The sequence below is a fragment of the Gracilinanus agilis genome, chromosome 5, assembly GCF_016433145.1.
Source record: "Gracilinanus agilis isolate LMUSP501 chromosome 5, AgileGrace, whole genome shotgun sequence".
Taxonomy (NCBI): Eukaryota; Metazoa; Chordata; class Mammalia; order Didelphimorphia; family Didelphidae; genus Gracilinanus; species Gracilinanus agilis.
Window position 1 is genome coordinate 259,208,530 of NC_058134.1, and position 26,463 is coordinate 259,234,992.

Below are 26,463 nucleotides of genomic sequence, written 5' to 3' on the forward strand. Positions count from 1 at the left end.
CGATCTTGGGTCTTTTTTAGCGCCATCTGCTCAGGGCGCCGCCTCCTTCTCTTCCTCCTCCTCCTTCTAGGTCTCCTCCCGCCGTTGCCGCTGCCGCTGCCGCCGTCGCCGCCCTGAGTCACAGTCTGCGCAGCTCCGGCCGCTTGGTTCCCGCAGCAGCCGCGGGTAACGGAAGCAGGGCAAGAGGGGAAGGAGTGTGCGGGGCTTCCAACGGCCGGGCCTGGCCATGGCGGGGGAGGGGAATCCAGCGAGGCTGCCCTGCCGGGGCCTGGCCGGGGCCGCGCCCGCGCGCGGACGTGGGAGGGTCCGGGGCCTCAGGCTCGGCCGCGGTGAATCTTCCGCTCCCCTTTCGTGAGGGCCGACCGAGGTGGGGGCGAGGATTGTGAGGGTCTTGACTGGGTTCGGACAATCGGCAGGCCGGGGTGGCCTGGAAGGGAGGCAAGGCCGGCTGTGGGGTTGCTCGTGGCCACGGGAGCACGTTTTGCGCGCGCGCGTGTCCGTGGGAATCCGTGGGTGGGGCGCAGCCTGAGCGGTTCTCTCGCACTATATAGGTGCCTCGGTCGGAGAGCGGGGGGTTGGGGGGGACACTATTCCCTGCCCGGCCCCGCAGCCTCAGAAGGCGGCGGCAAAGTTAGGATCGGGCTGAGGCGACGTTTGTCCGCTGCCTGCAACACGTGGTGGCATGGCCGCCGTCCGCCCGCCCGTGAGCGCGGCTCCGCCTCCCCCTCCCCCCACCTTCTGATTATCTTCCTCTTCTATACTTTGGATCATTCCCTCTTCCTGATCATCTCCTTTCATCCCTCCTTATCTTAATCCTCTTCCTCCTCCTGCCATTCTCCCTTCCCTTCCAGATCTTCCCCCATCATCCTTCATCTTAACCTCATTTCCTCCTACCATTTTCCCCCTTTCCCCCCATCATGTCCTCATCTTCCCCTCCTATCGTTTCCCTAGTCCGCCCTTTCTCTTACAGATCATTCTCCAATCTTATGCCCCTTCTTTCCCCACCTGACTTCTCCCCATCCCTTTCCTTACACTAATCTAATTGTCACCCTCCCCCCGCCAAAAAAAAAGACCCCTTTTGACTTTAAACTACTTTCTCCCAATGGGCCTTTTGATTAAACACTGGTAAAAGACTAGCCAGGCTGAACTTTGAGGTTCTAGGGAAGACCTGCAAGACCGGCAAAAACTAGTAATAGAAGTTTGGGGGTACTTGTCTGTCTCCTCATCTAAGTTGGTGTGGTTGAATGCCCAGAGGAAGGGAAGCCATGGCTAATAAGTGGCGTGCTGGATCTTGAATTGGGAAACCCTGTGTTCATGACTTATATTTTGGCTGTGTGGTCCTGGGCAAGTGGTTTAACTTTTTAACTTGCTCTAGATCCCTGTCAAGTTACAGAGAAGGTACTACCGTGCATTGGTAAAAGACAACAGGTTCTTCCCCGGGTGAATCATAGCCCTTCCTACACTTGCCCTTAATCCCCCTTATTAAGGCTGTGTGACCTGGACAAGTGGGGTAACCTCTCTAAACTGTCAGTTGTGGCATCTGTTGAATGAACTCTAAATCTCAATCTGTGTTGTGTGAAGGTTGTTGATTTCATTTTGAGGGATAGGAAACTAGATCAGTAATATCACGGGTTAGGGTCCAGGTGAGTAAGTACCCTTCTATGCCCTCAGGCACGGAGATGTGACTTGCCACTTGCTGGGCTCGTAGTAGCCAATATATCTCCCAAGAAAACCTTGAACTCTTCCAGGCCACCTCTAGCCACTTCTCAACGTTGCTTCTCCATTGACTAAATATCTTTCTACCCTTCTAGGTAGGAACTGATCACCTAGACTGACGAAATATAAAGTTAAAATCCTTTTTCTTTAAAAGGTCGTTTCTACCCTTATTGCTTCTAATCTCTCACATCTAATTAGAATGACCAGTTCCCTTTGAGGAGGGCAGAGTGAAACTTGAACTGTGATTTTTTTTTTTTTTTTGTACAGAGAACTTCTTCCACCAGTGTAGATAGATAGATACCTTCTCAATAACTTAAGTCAGAGGGACTTGTTGACTGGGGCTTACTTTGGCTTAGAATTTGAACCTAGGTTTTTCCTGGCTTCTAGGCCAGCTCTTACTAGGCTACACTCACTTGATATCCCTGAAAAATTTGTTAGGGAATGTCAACCCAGACGTTTTTCTAAGGTAATCTTGGCCAGGTAATTAATGTCTCTGCCCTTAGGCTCTTGACTAAGGCTATGTGCACTCACTAGCTGCAAATGCTGTGTGGTTGCAGAAGGAATCTTGTGAGTTGATTTGACAGATCAAATCTTCATGCAAATATTAGAGTTAAGTTTGATGTCATAAAATCAAACCATGTTTAAATTAACATTTAATCCATCAATGAAGATTATATACATATATAAAATGATTCTGTTTATATACATGTAGTGTGTGTATATATGTGTATGACTACTATCTTATACCATAACATATAATACTAGGAAAGCCTAGTATGACTAGAATCTGAGGGAAGATAGATATAATTTAGAAGAAAGGATTTGGGACTTTTTTTGTCATACAAATGCATAACTTCTCTGTTGGGACTGCTTATTAAACTTTACTCAGACCCACAGTTTTTTTTAATTGCTTGATTTTTTTCTTGGCAGCTAGGTGGTGCAATGGATAGGAGGCCAACTTTGCTTGGAGTGAGGAAGACTTGTATTGTTAATCCTTGAGACCCTTGCTGCGTGACCCTAGTCACAAGTTACTTAACCCTCCCCCTCAACCCTCCAGTCTTTTCTTTCCTGTGTAAAATGTGAAGGGATTGAACTTGACACTGTCGGTCACTTCACTAAACCTATGGTCCTATCCCCCTAATTTGTATTAAAGTAACTCATGAAATACCAATTTACTGCATTTTGTTTAGATATATTATTAAGACAGCCGGAACAGAATGTAGTAAACAAATCTTTGTTCTAGAAGAAAGAAATGAGAGCTGGGCATTTTTAACAAACATACTAGACCATGAACACATAAATAATTGTTAAACTTTGAAAGTCAATTTGAAACTATATTTAGAATACTATTGATCCACATTTAACTCCTATTTTGGAATTACCTTGAAAGCCAGTTATTGAGCTACTTTTGGATCAGCAATGATATTTTCTTGTGTGACTTTAGGTGACTTGTCCTTAAATTCCTCACCTTTAAAAGTGAGTGGCACTAATGTCCTCCACTATTCTTTCCAGAACTAAATCTGTGAACCTCAGCAGATTTGTATCTTGATGGTTTTTAACTAAAAAAAAAATAAAACTCTGGCAACTTCTAAAAGAAAGAATGATCGCATTCCCAAGGAGTTAATGAACATTTTGAGCAGTAAGAATATTGTTGGAATGAGCATATGCCTGCTAAAGTAACTTCTTTAATGACAGGTAGATGCATTAAATCTTGGTATGTTTTCTTTAAATAAAATGTCAAACACTTTAAAGCACATTAATGCTTGGTACTTTGATTCATTATGCTCCATACTTGATGGGGCTTGCAATTTAGACATTTTAACTTTTAATTGATTCAGCTTCTTTTCCCTCTAGTGAATCTGGCCATCTTTTTGTCTAGTTCTGGCATTTCATCAATTTATTATTGAGTTGTGATTTTGGAACTTCATGGCAAGAAACTGTACAGCAGAGGGAATGGAATGATTGAAGCTTGGTCAAAAATCAAGATGAAGCAAATCTGTAAAAGGAAATTTTATAGTGTGGGAATCAAAGACTTAAAGGGGCCTTTTGTATGATACTTTTAGAAAATAGAAAATTCATGTTGACAATAGGTTTGTTAAAATTATTGTTAGCTAATCATGAACCGAATAATATTGTTTCAACCCAGAGTTGATTATTTCATCTTTTGTTAGGTATGTACATACCAATAAATCAACAAAAATTTATTAAATTGACTAGTGGGTGCCAGGCATTGTGTTTTGGTGCTAGAAATAGATACAAAATTCAAAAGATCTTTTGTCATTAATTTAGCAAAGTGAATTAATATCAAAGATGTTATAGTTAATATTAATTTGAATCCTCTCTGCCCTAGTTATTGCCATTCAACTCCAGGAAGCTTAGATGGTGAATTAGATAGGGTTCTGATATCTAGAATTAGAAAGACCTGGGTTAAAATCTTGTCTCAGACATGTACTGTGTGACCTTAGCTAAGACTTGTCTGACATTTCTCCCCTTATACTCTAACAAAAGTAAACCTAATTCTCAATTCATCTCCTGCATTGGCTATTCTTTATTCGAGAATGATAGATACTAAGTACTAGGTAATTTCAGAGGAGGGAGAAATCTTTGGGGATCCTTTACTTTAACAAGGAAATTTTTTAAATAACCCTTCTCTTCTGCCTTGGAACCAATTTGGTTCCAAGGCAGAAGAGTGGTAAGGGTAGGCAATGGGGGTCAAGTGACTTGCCCAGAGTCACACACCTGGGAAGTGTTTGAGGCCAGATTTGAACCTAGGACCTCCCATTTCTAGGCCACCAGGAAATTTTTTAAAGATGACATTTTATCTGGTTCTTAAAAGCTGGATGAAAATTTGATGGTGAAGCAGGGATATAAGCCTGTAAAAGCTATGTGTAAGTGTGTTTTAAGACACATTTATCTTGATGTAAATTTTTTACAAATTATACAATTACAGAATGTAATTAAGACATTTGAGGTACCAAGTGTTTTAAGATATCCTTAAAAGTATTTTTTTCCCTTAAAGCTACTTTAGAAAAATAGTTTTTTACATTGGGTCCCTGTATAGATTTCAGAAAGGGGAAGGAGGAATGGGGGGGAGGAATTGCATCCTTATTTTCATTAACCTCTAATGTTGCATTTCCTTCAAAATTTCATGTAGGCAACATGCATAGAAGCAATACATGCTAGTAGATCCTTTGGAAGAGTTGTTAATGGTAAGAAATTTAGTCACTAAAAATTTAACCAGTAGTTACTCCCACCAAGGAGGAAACTTATTGGGAGTTGTAAAGAATACAACTTGAACACAGACAAAGTGCAAGATTGTAGTTGGGTAAAGGAGTGATACAGATAGCAGTGTTTGAAAATCTTTTGAAAGAGGGAAAGAATCCTCAAACCTGAAGGGTTAGGGGAGAAGTCTCCTGAAAGGGGAGGAGGAGTTTCTTTAGTTGTGCTTGGAAGGAATAGAAGAAAGATTCTAAGAACCCGAGACCAACAGCCCTTTTTTAGGAATGAGCTGTTGGCTTGAATTTGGAGAATAGCCAGAAGTCCCGTTTGGCTAGAAAATAAATGTATGTCAAATTGGAAATGAAAAAAACAGACAAACAAAAAACTGCCTCAAGCCTTGGTAGGTGGGTCTCTGAGGTATAAAGAGCTTACCTTTTATGTCTTATACATTGGGGTGTATGGGGGGGGTTCTGTGAGGATTAGCACTTGCCAAACCCTTCTGGGTTGGTCACCCATTTTTGGTGTCTACCTCTTATTCAACTCCATCGGTGGTTCCAAGAACCTGTAACATGTACAGTGGCCACAGCCTATGTAAAGATAGAAGCAGGAGACGGAATGAGAATGGGGAAATTTGGGTTACTTTTTAGAGTGTAAGGGGAGAAATCTATAATCTAGGCAGGTAGGATCTAATATTAAGCATCTAATTGCTAACATAACACCTACTAGGTACCAGGCAATGTGCTCAGAACTTTATAAATACCTCCTTTGAGCCTTACTATCAACCTGGTATCCCCAAGCATGTGAAGACTTCCCTAGCAGAATGGGCAGATGAAAACAATTTGTTCCAATGGCTGGGAAGGCAGCTGAAGCAGAGGCACTGTGGACCACGGACAGACTTCAAAGGCAACAAGGTCATCTACTGCATCCCAGGCCATGTCTAGTCATCCTGACTTTTGGCTTTCCTTAGACTTTAATGTTTAGAAGAGAGAGCATGGTTGATGACTTTGTGCACCTCTGCCTCACTTCAGTCCAAGTAATGTGCAAGTCAGGACATCACCTCCTGATGCCATTGGTACTTTTTGAAAATGAAGGATGAACAACATTTTGAGAGCTGGGGAGTGACCTCTTCAGACTCCTGCATTTGAAAGATTTATTTTGGCAGCTACATGAAGGATGGATTGGTGCCAAGGAGACTGATCAGGATGCTGTTATAGTGGTCCAATTGAGAGGTGATAGAGGTTTGAACTAATTTGGTAGTGTAAGTGGAGAGAAGGAAACTTGGAGAAATTTCATAAAATCGTAGATTTAGAGCTGAAAGGAATATAGAGGTCATTTAGTCCAATTCCCTCCTGAGGAATCTGGAAATCAGGTTGACTTTCCCAGGGTCAAGGTAATATCTGGTAAGACTTATGGAAAGAAATTAAATTTGTGTTTGTTTTTGGAGCAAACCCCTTGACAGTTTCCACTTATATTCCTCCCAAAGTTCCTGTTCAGACTTTTTTAGAGTTATCACTTCATGATTTAGACTAATCAATCCCTTCCCTTACCCCAACAAATCCTGCCTTCCTCCATCCCTTATAATAGTTTTAATTCCTTGTTTTTCCAACTATAGAAGATCCTCTTTCTAGAAGCCCCAGTGTCCAAACTTTTAATCTTGAGTAGCAACCAATGCTAGCACTGTATAAGAAATCTCCCTTCTAGGTTAGAACATTTCCTAAGTAGAATGATCCCGGAACCTAATTTTCTAACCTAGAAGGGAGATTTCTTATACAGTGCTAGCATTGGTTTGCTACTCAAGATCAAAAGTTGAATCAGAAGAAAGCATTTTCTAAGTATTTTTTGGTGGAGATTGATTTCAAAGGGGTAAGGCATATTATCTAATGTGTTGGCAACAGTGAAAGCAAGAAAATGCATTCTCCTTTCTTTCCACAACCCCTATTTTGATAATGAAGGGGTGGTCTGGGGGTTGACAGGGTAATTAACACCACAGGAATCACATGTAGAATAATATTGAAAATCTTGTGTATGCATTTACAGTTTATTAAATATTGGTAAAGATAACAGGTGTCTTCTGGCTCAGAAAACATCTTTTTTCCTCCTCCCTTCCACTCCCCAGCATTTTTTAAGTCATGATTTATTAAGGATATTTGTTATATTCAAAACAGATTAACCAGAAAGCATCATAGAATTTACCCATAGACACTAATGCTCAGAAGTATTCTTTATGTGAACACAATACCCAGAGTTGAGAATGGTATAGAGCAGTGATGGGCAAACTACAGCCCGAGGGCCAGATGTGGCCCCCTGAAATGTTCTCTTGGGGCTACATTATTCCTAATCTGACGAATACAATGAGTAGGATGCAATACAATGAAACCTTAGAAACAGACTGACAGATGAGCATTTCCTTTCTCCCCCTCTTTAAAAAGTTTGCCCATCACTGGTATAGAGCATAGAGTGCTCACAATGGAATCAGGAAGATGTGTTTTCAGTATTCCCTCAAGACACTTCAGTAGCTGGTGTGACCCTGAGCAAGTAACTTACATCTGGTCAACCTCAGTTTCCTCAACTATAAATTGGGAATAAAAGTACCTTCCTTTCAGTATCAGCTGAGATAACATGTAAAGTGCTTTATCAAACCATAAAGCATTATGTTAGTGTGAACTCTTTATTATGGTTTGTGACTACAATACGTATTAAACTCTTAAGCATCAATCTTAAATTTAGTAAGATTGGTAGGTATGAATATTTTACTACTTTCTTATAGACTTTGTGTACTATTGGCTTACTAATTAATGGCAGAGAAGTGACATCAGTTTGGATGAGGATTTACAAATTTGTCTATGGCAAACCCTTTCATAATATAAAGGAGGTTCTTGTTTAAAACCCAAGTAGCCAATTGAATGGTCTAGAGAATTGATAAGGCTTTGGAGGGAAAAAAGATAAACAGTCTTGGCCCTACTACATTGTGAGATAATGTATATGAATGTCATTTGTAATTACCTTATTTTTAAAGTACATTATCAGTTGTGAGCTACAGTTTAACAGTGAATCACCTGCAAATATCTTTGATTAGACAATCCAGATACAAATAAAGTAACAAATTAAGGTAAGGGTAACCTGGAACTGGACTTTCAGGACTCACAATTCCAATGTTCATCCTGAATGTACCCTAAGTCATACAACTGACCTGGAGCAGAAGTTAGAAAACTTCTTGCTCCCCATTGCCATTTCTAGACTTTTCTTTGCTGCTCTCACCCAGAAATTATTTCCTTGAAGTTAATCCTGTCAAGATTTTCTACCCTATTCAAAATCATTGTGGCTGTTTGTATGCCAACCACTGAAGTAATTCTTGTACCTTTCTCAAGGAATTCAGCTCTCAAATCATTCTCTGTCAACTCATGCCCTCATCTTGGGGATCTCTGCTTTACATTCCTCTGTTTGGTTTTCGCTACCTTTTATTCATTCCATTTCTTCCCTATGTTTCACCACTTCTAAATCCATTTTTGCCCATTTAGTGATCTTTAATCCTAGGCTCCTGCTCTGACTTCAGTATATTCAATTCCCAGGCTCAATCCTTTTCAACTATTCAGGGTCATCAGTTAAAAAAATTGTGCTATTACTACTCATCCCATACCAAACCCAGCCTAGGTTTGCTCCCTATTATTCACCTCTTCTACTCCATACTATGAATGAAGCTACATTACTGTATGGCATAAGTTCACATTATACACCTGGACCCTTGCTACTGCTAGAAAATCCCTAATTGGTTACCTGTCTTAATCCCCACAAGCTATACTAAATCTCTTCTTTCTTAACAGCCTTCGATACAGACCTCGCTCCTTATTCTCTATATATTCCTTATGCTTGTTCTCATTACAGTATAAGACCATTTATCTGGTCCATAGGCCTAACTTAAATGATGATTTATTTTTATGTTCTTGGTGCTGGAATATATAGACAGAAGAGAAAAAAACTCAAAAGGCTTATATTTTGTAGAAGACTTATGTAGGTATTGAGACTTTATGAAATATAAGCTTTATTTAGTTTTTGAAAATTTATTATATTTGAGGTAGAATAGCAGAGATAATTTGTCCTGTCAGCACTAATGATGAGAGATGGAAAATGCAAGTATTTGGAGTACTAGAGTATTTTGATTGACAAGCCTGGTTTAAAAGGGTTAATTCTCAGAGAGTGTCATATTTTTCTTCTATCTTCATATTTTCTTTCTATGTACAAAAAAGGCTACAACAGCTTGTTAACATTTGCTACTATTTTCCATTAACCTTTGTTATACACAGGTTTAATTTTATGGTCATAGTCTGGTATTTTTGCTGCTGCTGCTTTTGTCTTTGAGCAAATTATTAAGGGGATTTCTAGTTCTTTTTAAACAATTAGATATGCACTCCTATTTATCTTTGAAGAAATAATGTGCCAAAGAGAAAAATATTAGCTGGGTAAAGAGAAATGATTATTTTTGTGATTTGTACACTGCTGTACTTATTTGTAAAATATTTTGTCCAGGTTAGTTTGGTAAAACCAACTACCACCAAGATGATTTCTAAGTAATAAGTTAAGGTGCCTATTCTTACTAAATTATTATTACCAAGATATGGGAAGCAAAACTGGTATGACTCTAGACTTTGTAGTTTGGAAGCTGTGGATGGAGGCAGTGTTTTAAAGGATATGTAATCTCTTTGCTCCTAGGTTCTAAAATTCCTGATTATTCCACTTACAGAAAATGTGTTAGTAAATATTTGCAACAATTTCAGAATTGAACATAGCCTTGCTATCATGACCTAAATTCTGCCAGTATAGAAATAATTTGCCAGTCATAGAACTACCCTCATATAGCAAGACAGCGCAACCTACTTTATGTAACCTGTTGGGCTTTGGGGAAACCTCCAAGAAGCTTATGGCATTATTGAAAAATCCTGTGGTATATAAGGTTTCATGGTGGGTTCTTACCAATCCATGGGGGAAGAGAAAGGAGTTGTGATTAAAGAGACAGTAAGGATTTACCAAGATCATAATAGCAATTGTCAATGGTATTTGAACCTAGGGTTCTTAGCTTTAATTCTAGGTCTTTTACTCTTAAAGTTTTCCACTATATTTTTTGCTTTCTATATTGTGAGGATATTCTTCATTCAGGAACAGTTCAGAAATTCCAGCTTTATTTGTCAAGCTTTTTGTATACACCTAGGTACCATTTATGACATTGTGTATCTGTGGCTAAATTCTTGGTTAAGTTTTAGGCAGCTGACTCACACTTCCCAAGCTCTGCATTAGCAGTAGTTAAGGTTAAGACATAGCCATATGAATTTTCACACTTGTCTTAAACTTCACATTTGTTTCTTCTTAAGATTCTCTTTCTGACCCATGTTTTTGTTACCTAGACTCCATCTTGTTTTATATCTGACCCTCTCTTCATTCAGTCAGGTACCAGGTCCTATAGCTTTTACCCAGGAGCATCTCTTCTGCTTTGTCCCTTTTTTTCTTATTGCCCTCTTTTTGTGGTAGTAGAGTGGCCTCATTACTACTCAGGTCTTCTCAATTCCTTTTCAATCTATTCTTCCTGTTGCTGCCAGATTTTGTTTACATTGTTGTAGACCTGGGCCAGTTCAACCAAAGGCAGGAACCAGGTTTACCAGTGTCATTGACAAATAATAGCAACTCCAATGATATCCCTTTTTTAGGTGGAGCATATTTTACTGTTTTCATTTTGACCATGTAACCAATGCATTTTTTCAATGCAGTTCAATGTCCCCCCCCCCCCCTTTGTTGTCTTCACACTAGCTTTAGTATCTTGTATTCAGAACTCTTAAGAAATACAAGATGGCTAAGCTTACTATATATAAGGCATTTAAATTTCTGTTAAGGTTTGGATCTACTTCTAAATGAAAAGTTGTATTGGTGCCTTTTTTTGTATAGTAGATCTCTTCCTCTCCTCCCCTCTTACCAACTTTTTCCTTATGACAAAAATAGTTAAGTAAAACCCACAGTCCTCACCATAGTTAGCATACCCCAGAACCCCCTTCCTTTTGTTAAAAGGGAGAATGTTTAGCATGCTTTTGTTTATTCTTCACAAGGGCACGTAGATACTTCAAATGTTTTGAGTTGTTCTTGTTATATATGTTAGTTTTTGCCGAGCAAGACAAGACAGTTTATGAATATTAGGTTGCATTGGATTCTTCAGATTAGCTTTTTGAACTGAGGTATACCCAGAGTACTTTAGGAGCTTAATGTAATCAAGCTTGGCAAGGACAACCATTTTTACACTGCTTTCCCATCTTTAACAAAGCTGTAGATTTGTTTGTAGTGGAGATACTAATATTGTAATACTGCCTCAGTTTATCTGATAGCCAAGATGATCTTTTCTGTTCACATTGGCCTAGGGGCACTTGTATCTATGTAATGTTTTAGGTACAATACCAATGCCCAATACTCAATATGACACAAAATTGTTTTCTATTCATTTAGGTGGCTAAAGTGGGATGCTCTTTATTGAACCTTTGTATCCTTCTTTGTTTTGTGATTTGTAATTGCCTAATTGCACATATATTCATAGCCTGTATAAGCTGTGTTTTCTAAAATGAGTTGTTCTGATAAATGAGATGGAAAAGAAACTAAGAAGTTTTAATTCAATGGTTAATTTCTGATGGTTGCTTAAAGTTCTCATCAGTTTTCACTTTATTCTTTATATTCATGTCATTCACTAGCCTTAACTGGAAGTTTTAAGAATTTGTTAAACACTATTTGCCATGCACTGTGCTAAGTGTTGGACATATGAAGACCAACAAGTAAGACTCTACATTCAAGGTGTACACACACACACATGCGCGCACACACACTCTCTCTCTCTCTCTCTCTCTCACTCTCTCACTCTCTCACTTTTTTATCCCTTATCTTTTGCCTTAGAATCAATGGGGAGTAAGTGACTTGCCCAGGGTCACACAGCTAGGAAGTGGTTGAGGTCATATTTGAACCTAGGACCTCCCATTTCTAGGCCTAACTCTCAATTCACTGAGCCACCCCGCTGCCCCAGTACTTATATTTTAATGGGGAAAATTGTACGTAAAGGGGACCTGAGTAAAACTGGATATGGTATGATGACATGGTATGGAGATATGGTTAGTAAGTGATAAGGAAGCCTGGTTCTTGGAAAGATAAGGCAAAAATTCAAACCTAACCAGAGCAAGGGGACACAGCAAGTAAATCGAATCTCTGTCAATAAATGTTTTTAAGGTAGACCTGATTTTACCTATGTAAGAAACTTGGGGCACTGAGACAATTAAGGGACTTATTGATTATACTATTAGGACTTGAACTCAAGTGTTTTAAATTCCATTATGCATTAGTACTTGAACCCATTAATAAAATCCTGCATTCTTTTTTGGGGGACTTCTTTTTCTCAAAATAGGTCCTAAATAAATACTTAAGGTAAAAGCTTATCCTAATGATTTTTACTTTTAATAGTGGACCTGTGCTCCTAAGGAGACTATTTCTTTACAAAGTGGGTATATATGGGAATTAGGCTAGGATAATGGAACAATAAATCATCATTTTTCTTTTATATTACTTTCCAGTAATTTTGTCTTGAGAGAAAGAAAAACTTTTTTTGCCAGTCTAGGGAACCTAATGAAACGGGTGCAGGTCTCAAGTTGATAGAAGTGATTTTATGGTGGCTTACCAAAAATCTTAAGGATTGTTTGTAAAAATTAAAATGAATATAAAATAATAACATAAAAATATTGTGCTTTTATAATACTTACTAATAATTAGAAATAAAGGAATAAATAGGTAACAAAATAAAACTACATGCCATGGTTAATCTACCTGTTCAAACAACCCTCTCTACCAAGCCGCCATAGGAAGAAAAAAGCTAGCCATGCAAGACCCCTCAATTTTTATCCCCCTGTCTGTAATGACAGGAAGCCAGTGGTCTCTCCAAAACTGTAGTTCAAAGGCCCAAAATTTCCAATAACACATGTTGCTTATGAAAATTGCTATAGATAGTGGGTCTGAGATTAGCTATAACATGTTGAGTCCTGACTTCTTAGGGCAATTACAAAGTTGTCTGTTGGGTTTTTGATTTTTTTTTTTTTTTCAGAATACCTTATTTTTCTTTATTGTTCAAGAACATTTTTAACACTCCTTTCTTTCTATAGCTCTCATATTTGGAGGTCTTACAACATGGCAGATATTGACAAGTAAGTAATTTGGTTCTTTGTACTATAAAAAAATTGAGTCCACTTTGCCCCTTTATTGTAGTAGTATGAATACCATTTTGGGAAAATGTATTCTAAATGGCTAATTGTTAGTAGCTATTCATATCACTTTGGATAGTATAACTGTGATGAATTATTTTAGTTACTAAGTTTTTGGATAATGCTTATCCCTAGCAAAATGCTGGACATCTAGTAGGGACTTATTGACTATTTAAGTGAATTCATTTGGATTTTTCAAAGTGGTTTTTGAATAAAACCTGATACTTACTTTAAAGTGCTTTATCTGATATTAATAAGTTGCTTGATTTTTCCATATTCTTAGTGGTTCTATTGGTGTGCTATTAGTATTTCCCAAAACAATAAGGGTAAAAAGATTCTCCCTATACATTACTTGGTAATTTATTAGCTTTAGCATTGGCTAAGAGTTTTCTGCCTATAGCTTGTTGCCATATGCCCCAAATACATTGTCTGTTATTAAAGTGATTCTAAACATTGAGAATTGGAAGATATTTTAAATCAATTAGGCATTTATTAAATGACTACTGTATGCCACAAGTACTTTGCAATTTAGCTAGAAATACAAAGCCTTTGAAAGTCCTTACTCTCAAGAGCCTATATTTATTGATTCTATTATACCTACAAGTGCAATATTAAAGTTTTAATGGTGCAGAGACTTTATGATTACCCCTTGTACACATAGGCATTTTTTTCCCCTTTTCCTTTCATTTTCATGGTTATCTCATCTCTCCATCTGATCTGAAAAAAAAAGGTTGTGAAGTAGTCCTAGATCACTGGTTCCCAAACTTTTTTGGCTTACCGCCCCCTTTCCAGAAAAAAAATTATTTAGACCCCTGGAAATTATTTTTTAAAAAATTTTAATAGCAATGATAAATGCACCTGTGGCCATCACCACCCCTCTGGATTGCTGCAGCACCCACTTTGGGAATCACTGTCCTAGATGGTGGAATACTTTAAAGGGTGTCTTACCCATATATTATGGACTGGTTCCAACAGTGATTGGGAAAAATTGCCCTGGACCAAGTATTCTTAACTTTTTGTGTGTAATGGGCCTTATTGACAGTTTAGATAATTGTCTTCCCCTGAATTATGTTTTTCTTCCAATCAATTAAAATTTTTTTGGAAAATTTTATTTAATTGATTACTTTAGGATATTTTTCCATGGTTACAAGATTCATGTTCTCCCTGCCCCCCCCCCATACCCCTCCTGTAACTGATGTGCAATTCCACTGGGTTTTACATGTGTCATTATTTAAGATCTATTTCCATATTATTGATATTTGCACTGGGGTGATCATATAGAGTCAATATCCCCAAACATATCCCCATCAACCCATGTGATCAAGCAGTTGTTTTTCTTCTGTGTTTCTACTCCCAGAGTTCTTCCTCTGAATGTGGATTGTGTTCTTATAATTCCCTCAGAATTGTCCTGAGTTGTCCTGGGTCATTTGCTGCTAGTACAGAAGTCCATTACTTTCTATTGTACCACAGTGTATCAGTGTCTGTGTACAATGTTCTCCTGGTTCTGCTCCTTTCACTGCACCAGTTCTGGAGGTTATTCTAGTTCACATGGAATTCCTTTAGTTCTTTATTCCTTTGAGCACAATAGCATTCCATCACCAACAGATAACCACAATTTGTTCAGCCATTCCCCAATCGAAGGGGGTATCTCTTCATTTTCCAATTTTTTGCTGCCACATAGAGCACGTCTATAAATATTTTTGTGCAAGTCTTCTTTTCCCCTATGATCTCTTTGGGGTACAAACTCAGCAGTGGTATGACTTAGATCAAAAGGTAGGCAGTCTTTTAGTGCCCTTTGGGCATAGTTCCAGATTGCCTTCCGGAATGGTTGAATCAATTCACAACTCCACCAGCAGTGCATTAATGTCCCAATTTTGCCACATCCCCTCCAACATTTATTACTTTCCTTTGCTGCCTGAATTATGTTTTTAACTGCATAAAACCCATAAGATTACAAAGGAAATAGGTATATATTTGTTTTTTTTCCTATCCAAGTTCACAGACATTTTGAATTTATTCATAATGCCAGGTTAAGAAACCCTGTCTTAGAGGGAATATCAAAGAAACTTCTTGCAAACTATTCTAATAAAATACTCCTCTTTTGGCACTTGTCCAAGAATAAGGAGGCTCGGGATTTCTTCTCCTTAAAGTGCAGTTTCTCCTTAGTTGCTTAGTATAAGGTGTCCCCCACAGTAACCACTTATTCTGCGTTAGCACAAAAGATTGGGGAGAACTTTGCATCATCTTGTAAGTTAACCTGTTGTGTATGAATCAAAAAAGACAGGTTTTTAGTATGGGGAATGAATTTTTGAATATTTTTTTCCTAGTCCATGTAAATTCTAATCTGTCAATTGTGATTTACAGCAAAGAAACTGAACTTGACCAACAAGATATGGAGGATGTTGAAGAAGTGGAAGAAGAAGAAACTGGTGAAGATGCAAATAGCAAAGGTTAACAACTTTTGATGGAAGTCTATCATTTCTGAAAACCTGTATCATCCCTAGGATACAAAATGCCACTGCTTTATCACAATTGTCTCTTTTTACTCTCAACCTCATTTGGTTGGGGACATTTCACACCACATATTTAAGGATGGGGTGAAATATAAATAGTCCATTGCATGTCCCTAATTATAACTTTGGACTGAGGTTTTTTTTTTTGTTTGTTCTTTTTCCTTTTTGAACCGTACCTATAATTTTCATGGTGTAGAGAGAGAAACTCCCTCTACCAATGCAAGGTAGCATCTATTCTGTGACTTCATAGTGAGAGACTGGCAGGGTTAGAGGAAGAACTAAAGGAAGAGATGACTACTTATTCTGTGTTTAGCTTTCTGGCTAAGGTTGTAGATTCAGATGATTTTCCCTTCCTCCCCCACCTCTTGGAAGCCAAATATTCTATAAAGATGAGTTTTTAAAAATTGACAAGTTCAGCTTTTAGCTAGATACTGTCTTGATTTCTTCTACATAAAAGATAAGAATGCATTCTGACAATGCCAATTTGCTGGTATTCTAAATTCATGTTGGCAATTATTAATAAAATTCAAGCACTAAATTGACATTGAGTAATTTGTTCTTCAGAACTGTGGCATGAATATATTGGCAGAATTCAGGATGACTTTTTCCTTTTGTGTTTTTCATTAATCTGATACTCGTTTTACTAAGCTTGGATTTCTTATACCCTAGATTTCTGAGAAACTTTGTAACTTTATTATTCTATGGATCAGTTATAATAATTAAAAAAAATTACTTCTTGCTTTATTTAGCCCGTCAACTGACTGTTCAGATGATGCAGAATCCTCAAATTCTTGCAGCTCTTCAGGAAAGATTGGATGGTTTAGTGGGAACATCTACTGGATACATTGAAAGGTATATGCTCTATAATTGATGCTTATTAAACTATAGGTATAGTACAGGTATGTCTTTTTTAAAGAGCACCATATCTAGATAATCTTAAAAAGATTGATTCTTATTAATACCTAGATTAAGGATGGATTTTTAATGCTGTCACTTTAAGTAACTTGGATGTTAACAGTCTTAGTGGGTTTTAGAAAGTAGGATCGCAGCCTGAGATCAAGAAATTATAAGGACAGAAGAGGGCTTGAGGTGATCTAGTTTCTCATTTTAACAGACTGAGGCCAAAGAGTGACTCACCAAAAGACAGTAAGCTGGTTTTGCATTAGAGCTGAAATTGAAAAGTCAGTTGACTTTGGTCTAGGGATTGTTTTTTGTTTTTTTTGTCTGCCCCCCCCCACCCCCAATTTTTTAATGAGATTTGTTTGGAAACTTGAGGAAGATTTTGTCTTTCCTCTGTCCATGACAAACAATAACTGTGAAATGTAAGGGGAAACTATTTTCTAAAGATGATGATGGAAAGAAGAGCCAGAACAGATGATGAATAAGTTACTCATAAGTCATTTTGTTAAATTGAAAGCTTTTCTTCTTGAATGATTAGCCAAATATCTCTATAGTTATATACTCAGGGGAAAATCTGATTTTATCTATGAAATGTAATTATTTTGTAAGGCAAATATCTACTTTTGAAAGGAAAAGAACATTTTAGACCATTTATAATCAGAAACATTTTTTGGTTTAGTTGATTGGTTAGTGGTAATCCTTTTCTAACCATTACTGATTCATTGATAGTTGCCTATTGATGTTTCCTTATTGTATTTAATTGGTCTAAAAGTTCATTTAAAAAAAATCACAGCCCTGTATGAATTGCCTAGCATTCTCTTGTTGGCAATATCAGTTCCAGAATGTCTACCTCATCTTGATTTTTAGTGGAGCCTTATGATTAAGAGTCCTTTTTTCTGGGGGTAGCAGTTGAGACTTATCATTTTGGGTACATTGACTGCTGAACTGACATAATTTGCTTCATTTGGTTATAAATAAGGAAAAGGAATTAATGCACACTTCACTATGGAATAACAGTGGGTTCTCTTTAAATGTTTTAGCTTGCCAAAAGTAGTGAAGCGACGGGTGAATGCTCTCAAAAACCTTCAGGTGAAATGTGCACAGATAGAAGCTAAGTTCTATGAGGAAGTTCATGCTCTTGAAAGAAAGTATGCTGTTCTTTACCAGCCACTTTTTGATAAGGTAATGTACTCTGTCATTTTATCCAATATATGCAATATTAAAACAAGGAAATTTATGCTTTTAGTTACAATGAACAGAATTAAGTGTTTTAGTTTCTCGACCTAATGTCAAAGTGGTTATTATCGTGTGCCTGGTGATAGATACCATTGATAAAAGGGTAAGAGTCCAGTGTCTCTTGGTCTTGTAGTGTGCCCAAAGGGGAAAAGAATCCCTAATTTTATGTGGTTGTTGCTTGAGAAAAAAGACTTTGTGTGGCAGTGACTCTTACTAATTAAGTAATTCCATTGGGAATAGAAAATATAAGAGGCCAGCCAGGTGGCTTTGTGGAATGAGATCTTCCTTCCTAGTTGCATGACCCTGGGCAAATCACTTAACATTCATTGCCTAGTCCTTACTGCTTGAATGCTTTGGAACCAATACACAGTGGTGATTCTAAAACACAGACGGGTCTGGTATTAAAAAATTTGGAAACTATAAATTTAAAGGTGTAATATGGTTTAATCATTTCAGAGAAGTGAAATCATCAATGCAATTTATGAACCTACAGAGGAAGAATGTGAGTGGAAAGCAGATGATGATGAAGAAATTTCAGTGAGTACTTTTTTTAGAATTATATAACTTCTAATCACTAAGGTAATAGCATGTTTAAATGTTCTTTACCCAAAAATTAAATGTGAATTTAGAGGGTTACAACAAATGATATCACATTTAATAGTGAGACAAAAATGTACTCCAAAACTATTTTGCCTCACTTTTTTTTTTTGATTGAGAGGAAAATGAAAAACCTGAAAAGTAAAAGTGAACCAGAAAGGGTAATTAAGCTTAGTAAGTAACACTTGTATTTTTTCAAGGAGGAAATGAAAGAGAAGGCTAAGCTTGAAGAGGAGAAAAAAGATGAAGAAAAAGAAGACCCTAAAGGAATTCCTGAATTTTGGCTGACTGTTTTTAAAAATGTTGACTTGCTCAGTGATATGGTTCAGGTAATTTAAATTCATATTACAAATGCTGGGGAGGTTCACATGAGATTATATATCTGCCTAGCATACCACCATTTATTTGACACATTAAAAGAGACATTTATTAATGTCTCGTGTTTGACTAAATTAAATGCAAATTGGTTTGGTGTAAGTTGATTCAGAGCTTTAAAAAAAAGTCATAGGTTAGTGCCATATGACCAGTTGTGTTAGATTTTATTTTTGTATAACTCAGTGTAGTCTTCTTAGTGACAGCTACTTGCCTCCTGAATATTATGACATCTGAGCCACTGTTGGGGATGAATGGATCGTACCTCTTGCTTTCTGCTTTGCCAAGGATAGAAAGAGTTTTCCAAACTTATCGTCCACTTTATGGCGTTCTTTAACAACTATCTCTTTTGGTCTGAGGTATAGCACCTACATAATAGGATTCACTGGCTAAGCATTAAGAAGATAATAAAATAGTAAGATTAATTATTGTGTTGATCAAATTTAATTATTTTTTTGGGGGGGAAACAGTTCTTGTATACATTTTCTTTAATATTCAAATCCATTTTGAAAACTACCTTTTCCTTTTACTTGAAGGAACATGATGAACCTATTCTGAAGCATTTGAAAGATATTAAAGTGAAGTTCTCAGATGCTGGACAGCCTATGGTAAATGATTTAAGAATAATAATTCTACTATAATCTTAATTTGGAGTCTGACTGCTAGATGGGGTTATTGGCGGGTGGGGAGTGTACACAAGTATACTCTTTGCAAGCAAGAGTCAGGATGTATGAAAATTTATGTTCTTGTGAAAATTGAGTAAGGCTAGTATAGAACCTGTATTTCTTAGTATTTGGCCATTTTTGAAATTTCAAGTGAAATAAAAATAAAATTCATTTAGTATTCCAGAAGGCTTTCATTTAGTGGGATGGTAACAAAACCATAACATCTTATCTTAATCTTTGCAATCATTTTTAGAGTTTTACATTAGAATTTCACTTTGAACCCAATGAATATTTCACAAATGAGGTGTTGATGAAGACATACCGGATGCGGTCAGAGCCAGATGATTCTGATCCCTTCTCCTTTGATGGACCAGAAATTATGAGTTGCACAGGGTGAGATTATTTTGATGGCTTCAAAACACTTGATAACTTTTGTGTAACCCAGTAGAAGTGCTTATTGGATCTGGGAAGGGGAGGGGGGAAAGAAAATGAAATATATAAACATGGAAAAATATTTACCCCCCCCCCCCCCAAAAAAAAAACCAAATTCTAGATAAAATGTTTTTTGTTTTATTTGTATTTATAAAGGAATGTCTTTTACCTTAATTGAGTGCTAGTATTTCAGAGGTGGACTTATATTTGTGATTTCTTGTCCTGTCAGCATCTTAATAGTATAATCTCCTTAAATAATAGTTAGTCTCTGTACCTTTGCCCGGACTTTTTTACATGGTCTTTTTTTATTTCCTTACTCCTTTCCCCAAACTATTTTGTATATACATGTTTTCCCCCAGTAGAATATGTAAGCTCCTCGAGGAAAGCAAATTTGATTTGATTTTTTTATCTTTGTATTCCTGGTATCTAGTACATGGTGGGTAAGTGCTTAATAAATGCTTGTTGTTTGGCTGATTTGTATTCCACCTAACAGTACAGTTCCTTCCAAAGAGTAGTTGGATTATAGTTAAATGAATTAATCAAATTTTAAAACAAAATTTGTTTCATTAAAAGTGCTTGTTAAGGGAATTCTAGGTGACTCAGTGGATAGAAAGCCAGCCCTGGAGATGGGAGGCCATAGGCTCAAATCTGTCCTTAAATATTTCCAACTGTGTGACCCTGGTCAAGTCACTTTAACCCCCAGTTGGCCTAACCTTTATTACTCTTTTGCTTTAAATCCAATACTGATTCTAAGACAGAAGGTAAGGATTTTTTTTTCCTAAAAAAGTGCTTATAGGAGAAACATTTTTATTACTCTGCTGTGGACTTAAGCTAATTGCAAATGCCATGTTCCCACAAAATTTGTAATCATATTTGTCTTGTAGTTTATATTTATACATATTTTTTAAAAGATTAGAAAAAAGAATGAGTATTATAATTGTGATTAAAACTTCCTTATTTCTCAAAGGTGTCAGGTAGACTGGAAAAAAGGGAAAAATGTTACTTTGAAAACTATTAAGAAGAAGCAGAAACACAAGGGACGGGGGACTGTTCGAACTGTGACAAAAACAGTTTCCAATGATTCTTTCTTCAATTTCTTTTCTCCTCCTGAAGGTAAACAGTCCTTTAATTTGGGATTGGGTGGATGCTTGTGTTATTTTATTATAGTCTATAGTCTTACCTTTTTTTTTTCTTTCTTTCCTTCTCTTTGCCATTTACCTATAGTCCCTGAGAGTGGAGACCTGGTGAGTTGAATTGTTTTCTTTGAGTAATGTAAAACTGTAGAGATTGAAAGGCTTCCAAAGGATGTTTGTTCCAGTTTTGTTTCGTAAACTTTTATACTTCCAGGTACCATTTATTTCTATGGAGAAACTCGTTTTCTGAAATGCAATTTGTTCTGTGAAACTTTTATGCTATATTGCACGGGTCATGTTCACTCTGGACAGAATAACATTTCCTTTTAATGATTGGACTTCTTTTCAATGGAAATTAATTGTGTTCTGAATGTGAAGGTGATTGAATGTATGGTTCTCAGAGTACTTCTGTGTCTGGGCCTATCTTAGTTTTGGAAATTGGGGTAGTTCTCAGATGCTGTGGTGACCCTTGCTGAATCCTGAGAGATTCTCAGGAGCTTTGAGTAGACTTAGACAGATAGAGTTTGGATGTAGCAATATTTAATATGAAGTGGATGGATTTGGTGGAAAGATTTCAAATTGTTAATTTTCATTGATGAAACTGCCTTTCATGATAGTCATCATCTTTTGATATTTTTAAGTGGAACATAGCCCTAAAATAATTTGCAGCCGTGGCAGTAGCTGTCCTTTCAAAATGCCTTCTTTTTATTCATTTGACCATGTTAAAGAAATTCCTATTTTATGGAAAGTCCTGTGATAAACATACCATCCATCACAGTTTCATTCCTTTACAAAATCTTCCCCTTGCTTTAGCATTCTTATTTAAACTTATTTATATTTGGAATGTTTTTGTTCTGTAACTAAGGGGGAGGGCTTTATGGAAATTTTTATCAATTTGATTGTAGGCTATGATCTGTACACTCCTGAAATTGTTTTTGCTATTAACTCCACTTCTATAAGTTTTTTCACTTCAGTATTTGAACTTAACTTTTAAAACCATATGCATACCACTTATAAGATTTTCTTTTTCAGGCACTTTTATATAATTATCTTAAAATCTTTATTAAGTGATTGTGATAGTCCTTTGGATTCTTTAGCTTCTTGGTTTAGTAGAACTTAAATGCCCTAGCAGATAAAAAAATAATTTCTGCAAGTCTATTACTTTCATATTCTTAAACATGAAGATATAGTCCTTAAAAAGAGAATTCATGATTTGAATTAAATAGTAGATGAAACAGCAGGATCAGTAAATTATGCTTTCTTTTACCATTCTGCCATTCTTTGTTTTTTTTTTTTTTTAATGGAGCTAGATACTGGTGAGGGCAGGTTACTTATTGATGTTCTCTTCTCCCTTCTTTTTATTTGTCTTTCTCAACTGCTATGCTAATTTAACTTCTTGTCTCCCCTTTTTACCCCCTCCCCCCATATTTCTCTTAGTAAGTAATTGTATGCCAAGATCATGTTTTTGTTATTTGTCTCATAACCGTGCACATAGGCAGTTGTCTTGAGATTTTACCCTCATACTTTGTGTTAACTCCAAGAAGTCTCTGAAGAACAAAGTGAAGTATCTATTTGACCTTTATAAAGTGTGAGCATATTATTTTTTGTGACTTCTTTAAAAAACAGTTTTTGTTGATGGTTGAAGCATCATCCTTCCCTTTTTTATTGGCTAAAAGCATTGATTCAAATTATTAAAATTAAAAATGTGTTATTTAACTCACCATTTTAAAAAGATGCCATTATTTTTGGTTGTATGTGGTTTGGCTTGAGAATAAACTGGGAAAAGGTATACCTAAGTCTTTGTGCTATCCCAGCTTTTTGAAGAAAATGTTAGAAAAGTTAGCCATGTACACTTGGTGTAGCTGACATCTCAGCTGCATGTGCAGATTGCTTAATAATGAAGTTACTCATATGTTTTTGTCTTTTACTTATGAAATGTTGTCTGCTAATACAGGATGATGATGCAGAGGCTATCCTTGCTGCAGACTTCGAGATTGGTCACTTTTTACGTGAGCGTATTGTCCCAAGATCAGTATTATACTTCACAGGGGAAGCTATTGAAGATGATGACGATGATGTAAGTGAAGATGAATGTTGGCCAGTAAAATTCTTACTTTGGAAGCCAAGATCTTTCTGAGATCCGATACATCCAGTAACTGAGATAACAGTAAATTACCTATCCTGTTTGTGGAATTTCCTTACCTCTTTTCAATTGTAGCTTGAATTGTAACCACTCAGTAGGGCAATAGGATGGACAAAGATGAATGATCTTTTTTGGGTCCTGTACATGATAATCATCAACATCAATGACAACACTCGGGAGAATTAGAATTTTCCCCCCAAAAAAATCATTTTTTGTTTAAGTATCTTACCTTCTATCGTAGAATCAGTACTCCATATTGGTTCTAAAGCAGAAGAGTTGTAAGGGCTAGACAATAGGGGATAAGTGACTTATCTGGAATCACACAGCTGGGATACTCCATCCCCTCATCAAGTCTCCATGCCTGGCTTGCAATCCACCAAGCCACCTAGCTGCTTTTCTAGGGATTATTTGTATACCTTTTTTTTTAAACATTGACAATAATAGATAGGGATTATCTTTCATCCACTGAATAATTGATAATTAACAGAAAAATTGTTATCTTGCAGTCATCTATTGAAAACAGAATGGTTCTAAAGTTAATTGCCTTACTAGCAATTTTTACTTGGTTTTTCCCTTTTTTTTTCTGAGCTAGTTTCCTCATGAAGAAGGTTGGATTAGATGATCTCTATCTTAGGTCCTATCATTGCATTTTTTAAAAACATTTATTAATATTTATTTTTTAGAACAGTTAACATGGTTACATAATTCATGCTCTTACTTTCCCTTTCACCCCCCCCACTTCCCCCTCCCCCCCATGGCAGATGTGTATTTCCACTGGTTTTAACATGTGTCATTGATCAAGACCTATTTCCAAGTTGTTGTCCTATCATTGCTTTTTGATGATTCAGCCAATTTATCATATACCTCTAGCTAGTGAATGGCTGTGGGGAATAGTCTTTTCCTTTTTATGTAGAACTAGCCTTGCCTAGTATGTGATAAGAGGATAACTTTACTTAGGGTGAGGCCTGTAGGATTCCTTCTAATGCTTTGGTTCTCATAGCTTTTAACTCCACCATATTCAAATAAACAAATTTTTTTTTTTTTTAGTATGATGAAGAAGGTGAAGAGGCTGATGATGAGGTAATATTTACAAGACCAGATAGCTAAATTGTTTAATTCATAATTTGCTTTGTCTGAATATATATCAAATTAGCATTAAGGTTTTTGGTATAACATTTACTTTTAACAAAAAAAGGATATATTTTAATCCAAATATATAGTTCTACAGGTAAAAGTATACTTGTGTATATGTATATAGTAGATAAGCTACAAAACTATCAGCAACAATGTTTTATTTAAAAATTTTGTTCTGCTGCAGGGTTATCAGCTCTTTGAAGAAGTCAAAAGCTGCAGTAAATTTTTTCAACGTTGGCTGCAGTAAATCTTTTCAATAAAAGCAGACTGGATGTGTCTCGAGTTGTGTTGGGAAATTTTCATATTAGAAGCTTTCAGATTAAATTGCATTTTTCATCAAAGTCTTGTAATGATGAAAACTTGTTGACCTATACTATAATTTAGATTAACCTGCCTACATTATGAAATTTCTTCTACTGTACCTACTTCATGGATGCATTTTGAACTTTAATATAGGAAGGGGAAGAAGAAGCTGATGAGGAAAATGATCCAGAATATGATCCGAAGGTGAGAGGAAATTTTTTTTATGTGCCTGTCTCAATGATCATGTGATTTTGGATGTTTTTGTTTCTTTTTAAATTCTTTTCTATTATAAAGGCTGAATTTTCCTGTGAACTGAGTTTTTTAAAGGTAGACATGGCACTGATTTCTAGAACAAAATTACTGAACTTTCTGTGAATAGTTCTGTATGAAAAATGTAGATAAATTATTTAATTTATCCTGATTTTTTTTCTATGCTTATGTTCTAAAGTTAATATCTGTGCAAAAAATATTTTTAAAGTCTTATTGTCATTGAGTGATCCTTTGTAAGTTAAGTTTCTTGTTTTTAATCTATTGCTTAAACTGTCCCCTTGTGGCAAAGTACAAAACTTTTCTCCCTTTACTCTCAATTAGTCATTTAAATATTAGATGAAATCCAGTGAGCGAATTGATACCTGAGGTTTCTAAAAAGGATTATGCCTTGATTAATGGGGAGCCTGCTCTGATACATAATTCCCATCACCTTGAAATGGGATTCTCCATCCTCCATCGTGTATCTGTTTTATCATGAATTAGGACTGAGTGATTTCATGGCCTTAACTGTCTTGGGAGTTATATTCTCCCCTCCCCCCCCCAAAAAAAAAAAAAAAAATTGGAAGAATTACTTTTGGGGAAAGCAGTGTTTGATAGCTACACAGAATTGCGCAGAAAGTGGCCTTGACTAGTGTTTCCTTTTTTCTTTTCAACAGAAAGATCCAAACCCAGCCGAGTGCAAGCAGCAGTGAGCAGTGTGTGCTGTGGCCTTGAGGATTACTGCACTGTCCCAGCCTAAACACAACTAGTAGTTACTTACAGCCTTATGTTTTGTATTTTCTTGGTAGAATCAAGTAAACAATTTTTGTTAAAAAAGGAAAAAAAGAAAAAATGAACGTTTAAGAACCAGTTCAAACTATAGGTTCATTCTACCTAGCATTTTAATAGTATACTTTCTGCCGGATATGTAGAATGCAGTGAATCCCCTAACGCATGTCCATTGCTACATAGTTTGGTTCTTGTGAAGTCTTTTGTCATGTAGCTATTAGACTGCAGCTGCAAAAATTATCCAAACTGTTATTTGAGACCAATATTGGTTTAGAAAAAAGAAATCCTTCTGAAGAACCAACCAAAGTATTTTTTCAGCCCAGTAGTTGAATGGGTTTAAGTCTGCTTGCACTAGCTGTGCCTTCATTACTTTGTTAGAGAAATGCAGTGACTTGTACTAACTAGGAGACAAAGCATTTTGAAAATTGATTTGAGAAGAGACTAGTATACGGTTAAGAATTTCCAGTAAGACCACATCTAATGTTCGTAACTGTCTGCTTGTTTATGGATTTTTGTATTTTAATGTGACATAGTGATCTACAAAGAAACTTAGTCATCCTATTAAGGTTATTGTTTACCACTGGGGTGTGAATAAAACCTAGTATTTTCAGAAGTTAGCGTCCTCTTATACTTGTGTAACCGTGTCCATTTAAATTGAAAGCATCTTTCCTTTTCTTAGTGGTATTGTGGTGCACCTTCACTGAAAACAATCACTTATACCACCTGATATAAGCCCATTTCAAGTTCTTTTGTTGCAGTTTTAAAATAAATTACCAAGCAGAATGCTAGTCCTCA

At 36.5% G+C, this 26,463-nt stretch overlaps 1 protein-coding gene across 3 annotated transcripts; it reads left to right on the plus strand.

Moving 5' to 3' along the window:
* NAP1L1 (nucleosome assembly protein 1 like 1) lies at positions 1-26,281 on the plus strand. Of its 3 annotated transcripts, none has more exons than XM_044677263.1 (15): positions 1-165; positions 13,104-13,145; positions 15,567-15,652; positions 16,465-16,567; positions 17,656-17,797; positions 18,308-18,388; positions 18,652-18,777; positions 19,357-19,428; positions 19,739-19,878; positions 20,885-21,030; positions 21,142-21,161; positions 23,005-23,127; positions 24,241-24,273; positions 24,784-24,834; positions 25,557-26,281. In XM_044677263.1, the coding sequence occupies exons 2-15, from the start codon at positions 13,129-13,131 to the stop codon at positions 25,590-25,592; spliced, it is 1,176 nt and encodes a 391-aa protein (XP_044533198.1). In that variant the 5' UTR covers positions 1-165; positions 13,104-13,128; the 3' UTR covers positions 25,593-26,281. The 3 variants fall into 3 exon arrangements, with proteins under 3 accessions (XP_044533198.1, XP_044533197.1, XP_044533199.1); XM_044677262.1 differs by having other exon boundaries at positions 10-165; positions 18,649-18,777; XM_044677264.1 differs by lacking the exons at positions 24,784-24,834; positions 25,557-26,281 and adding an exon at positions 24,512-24,604 and having other exon boundaries at positions 10-165; positions 18,649-18,777.
* The last annotated feature ends 182 nt before the right edge of the window (positions 26,282-26,463 follow it).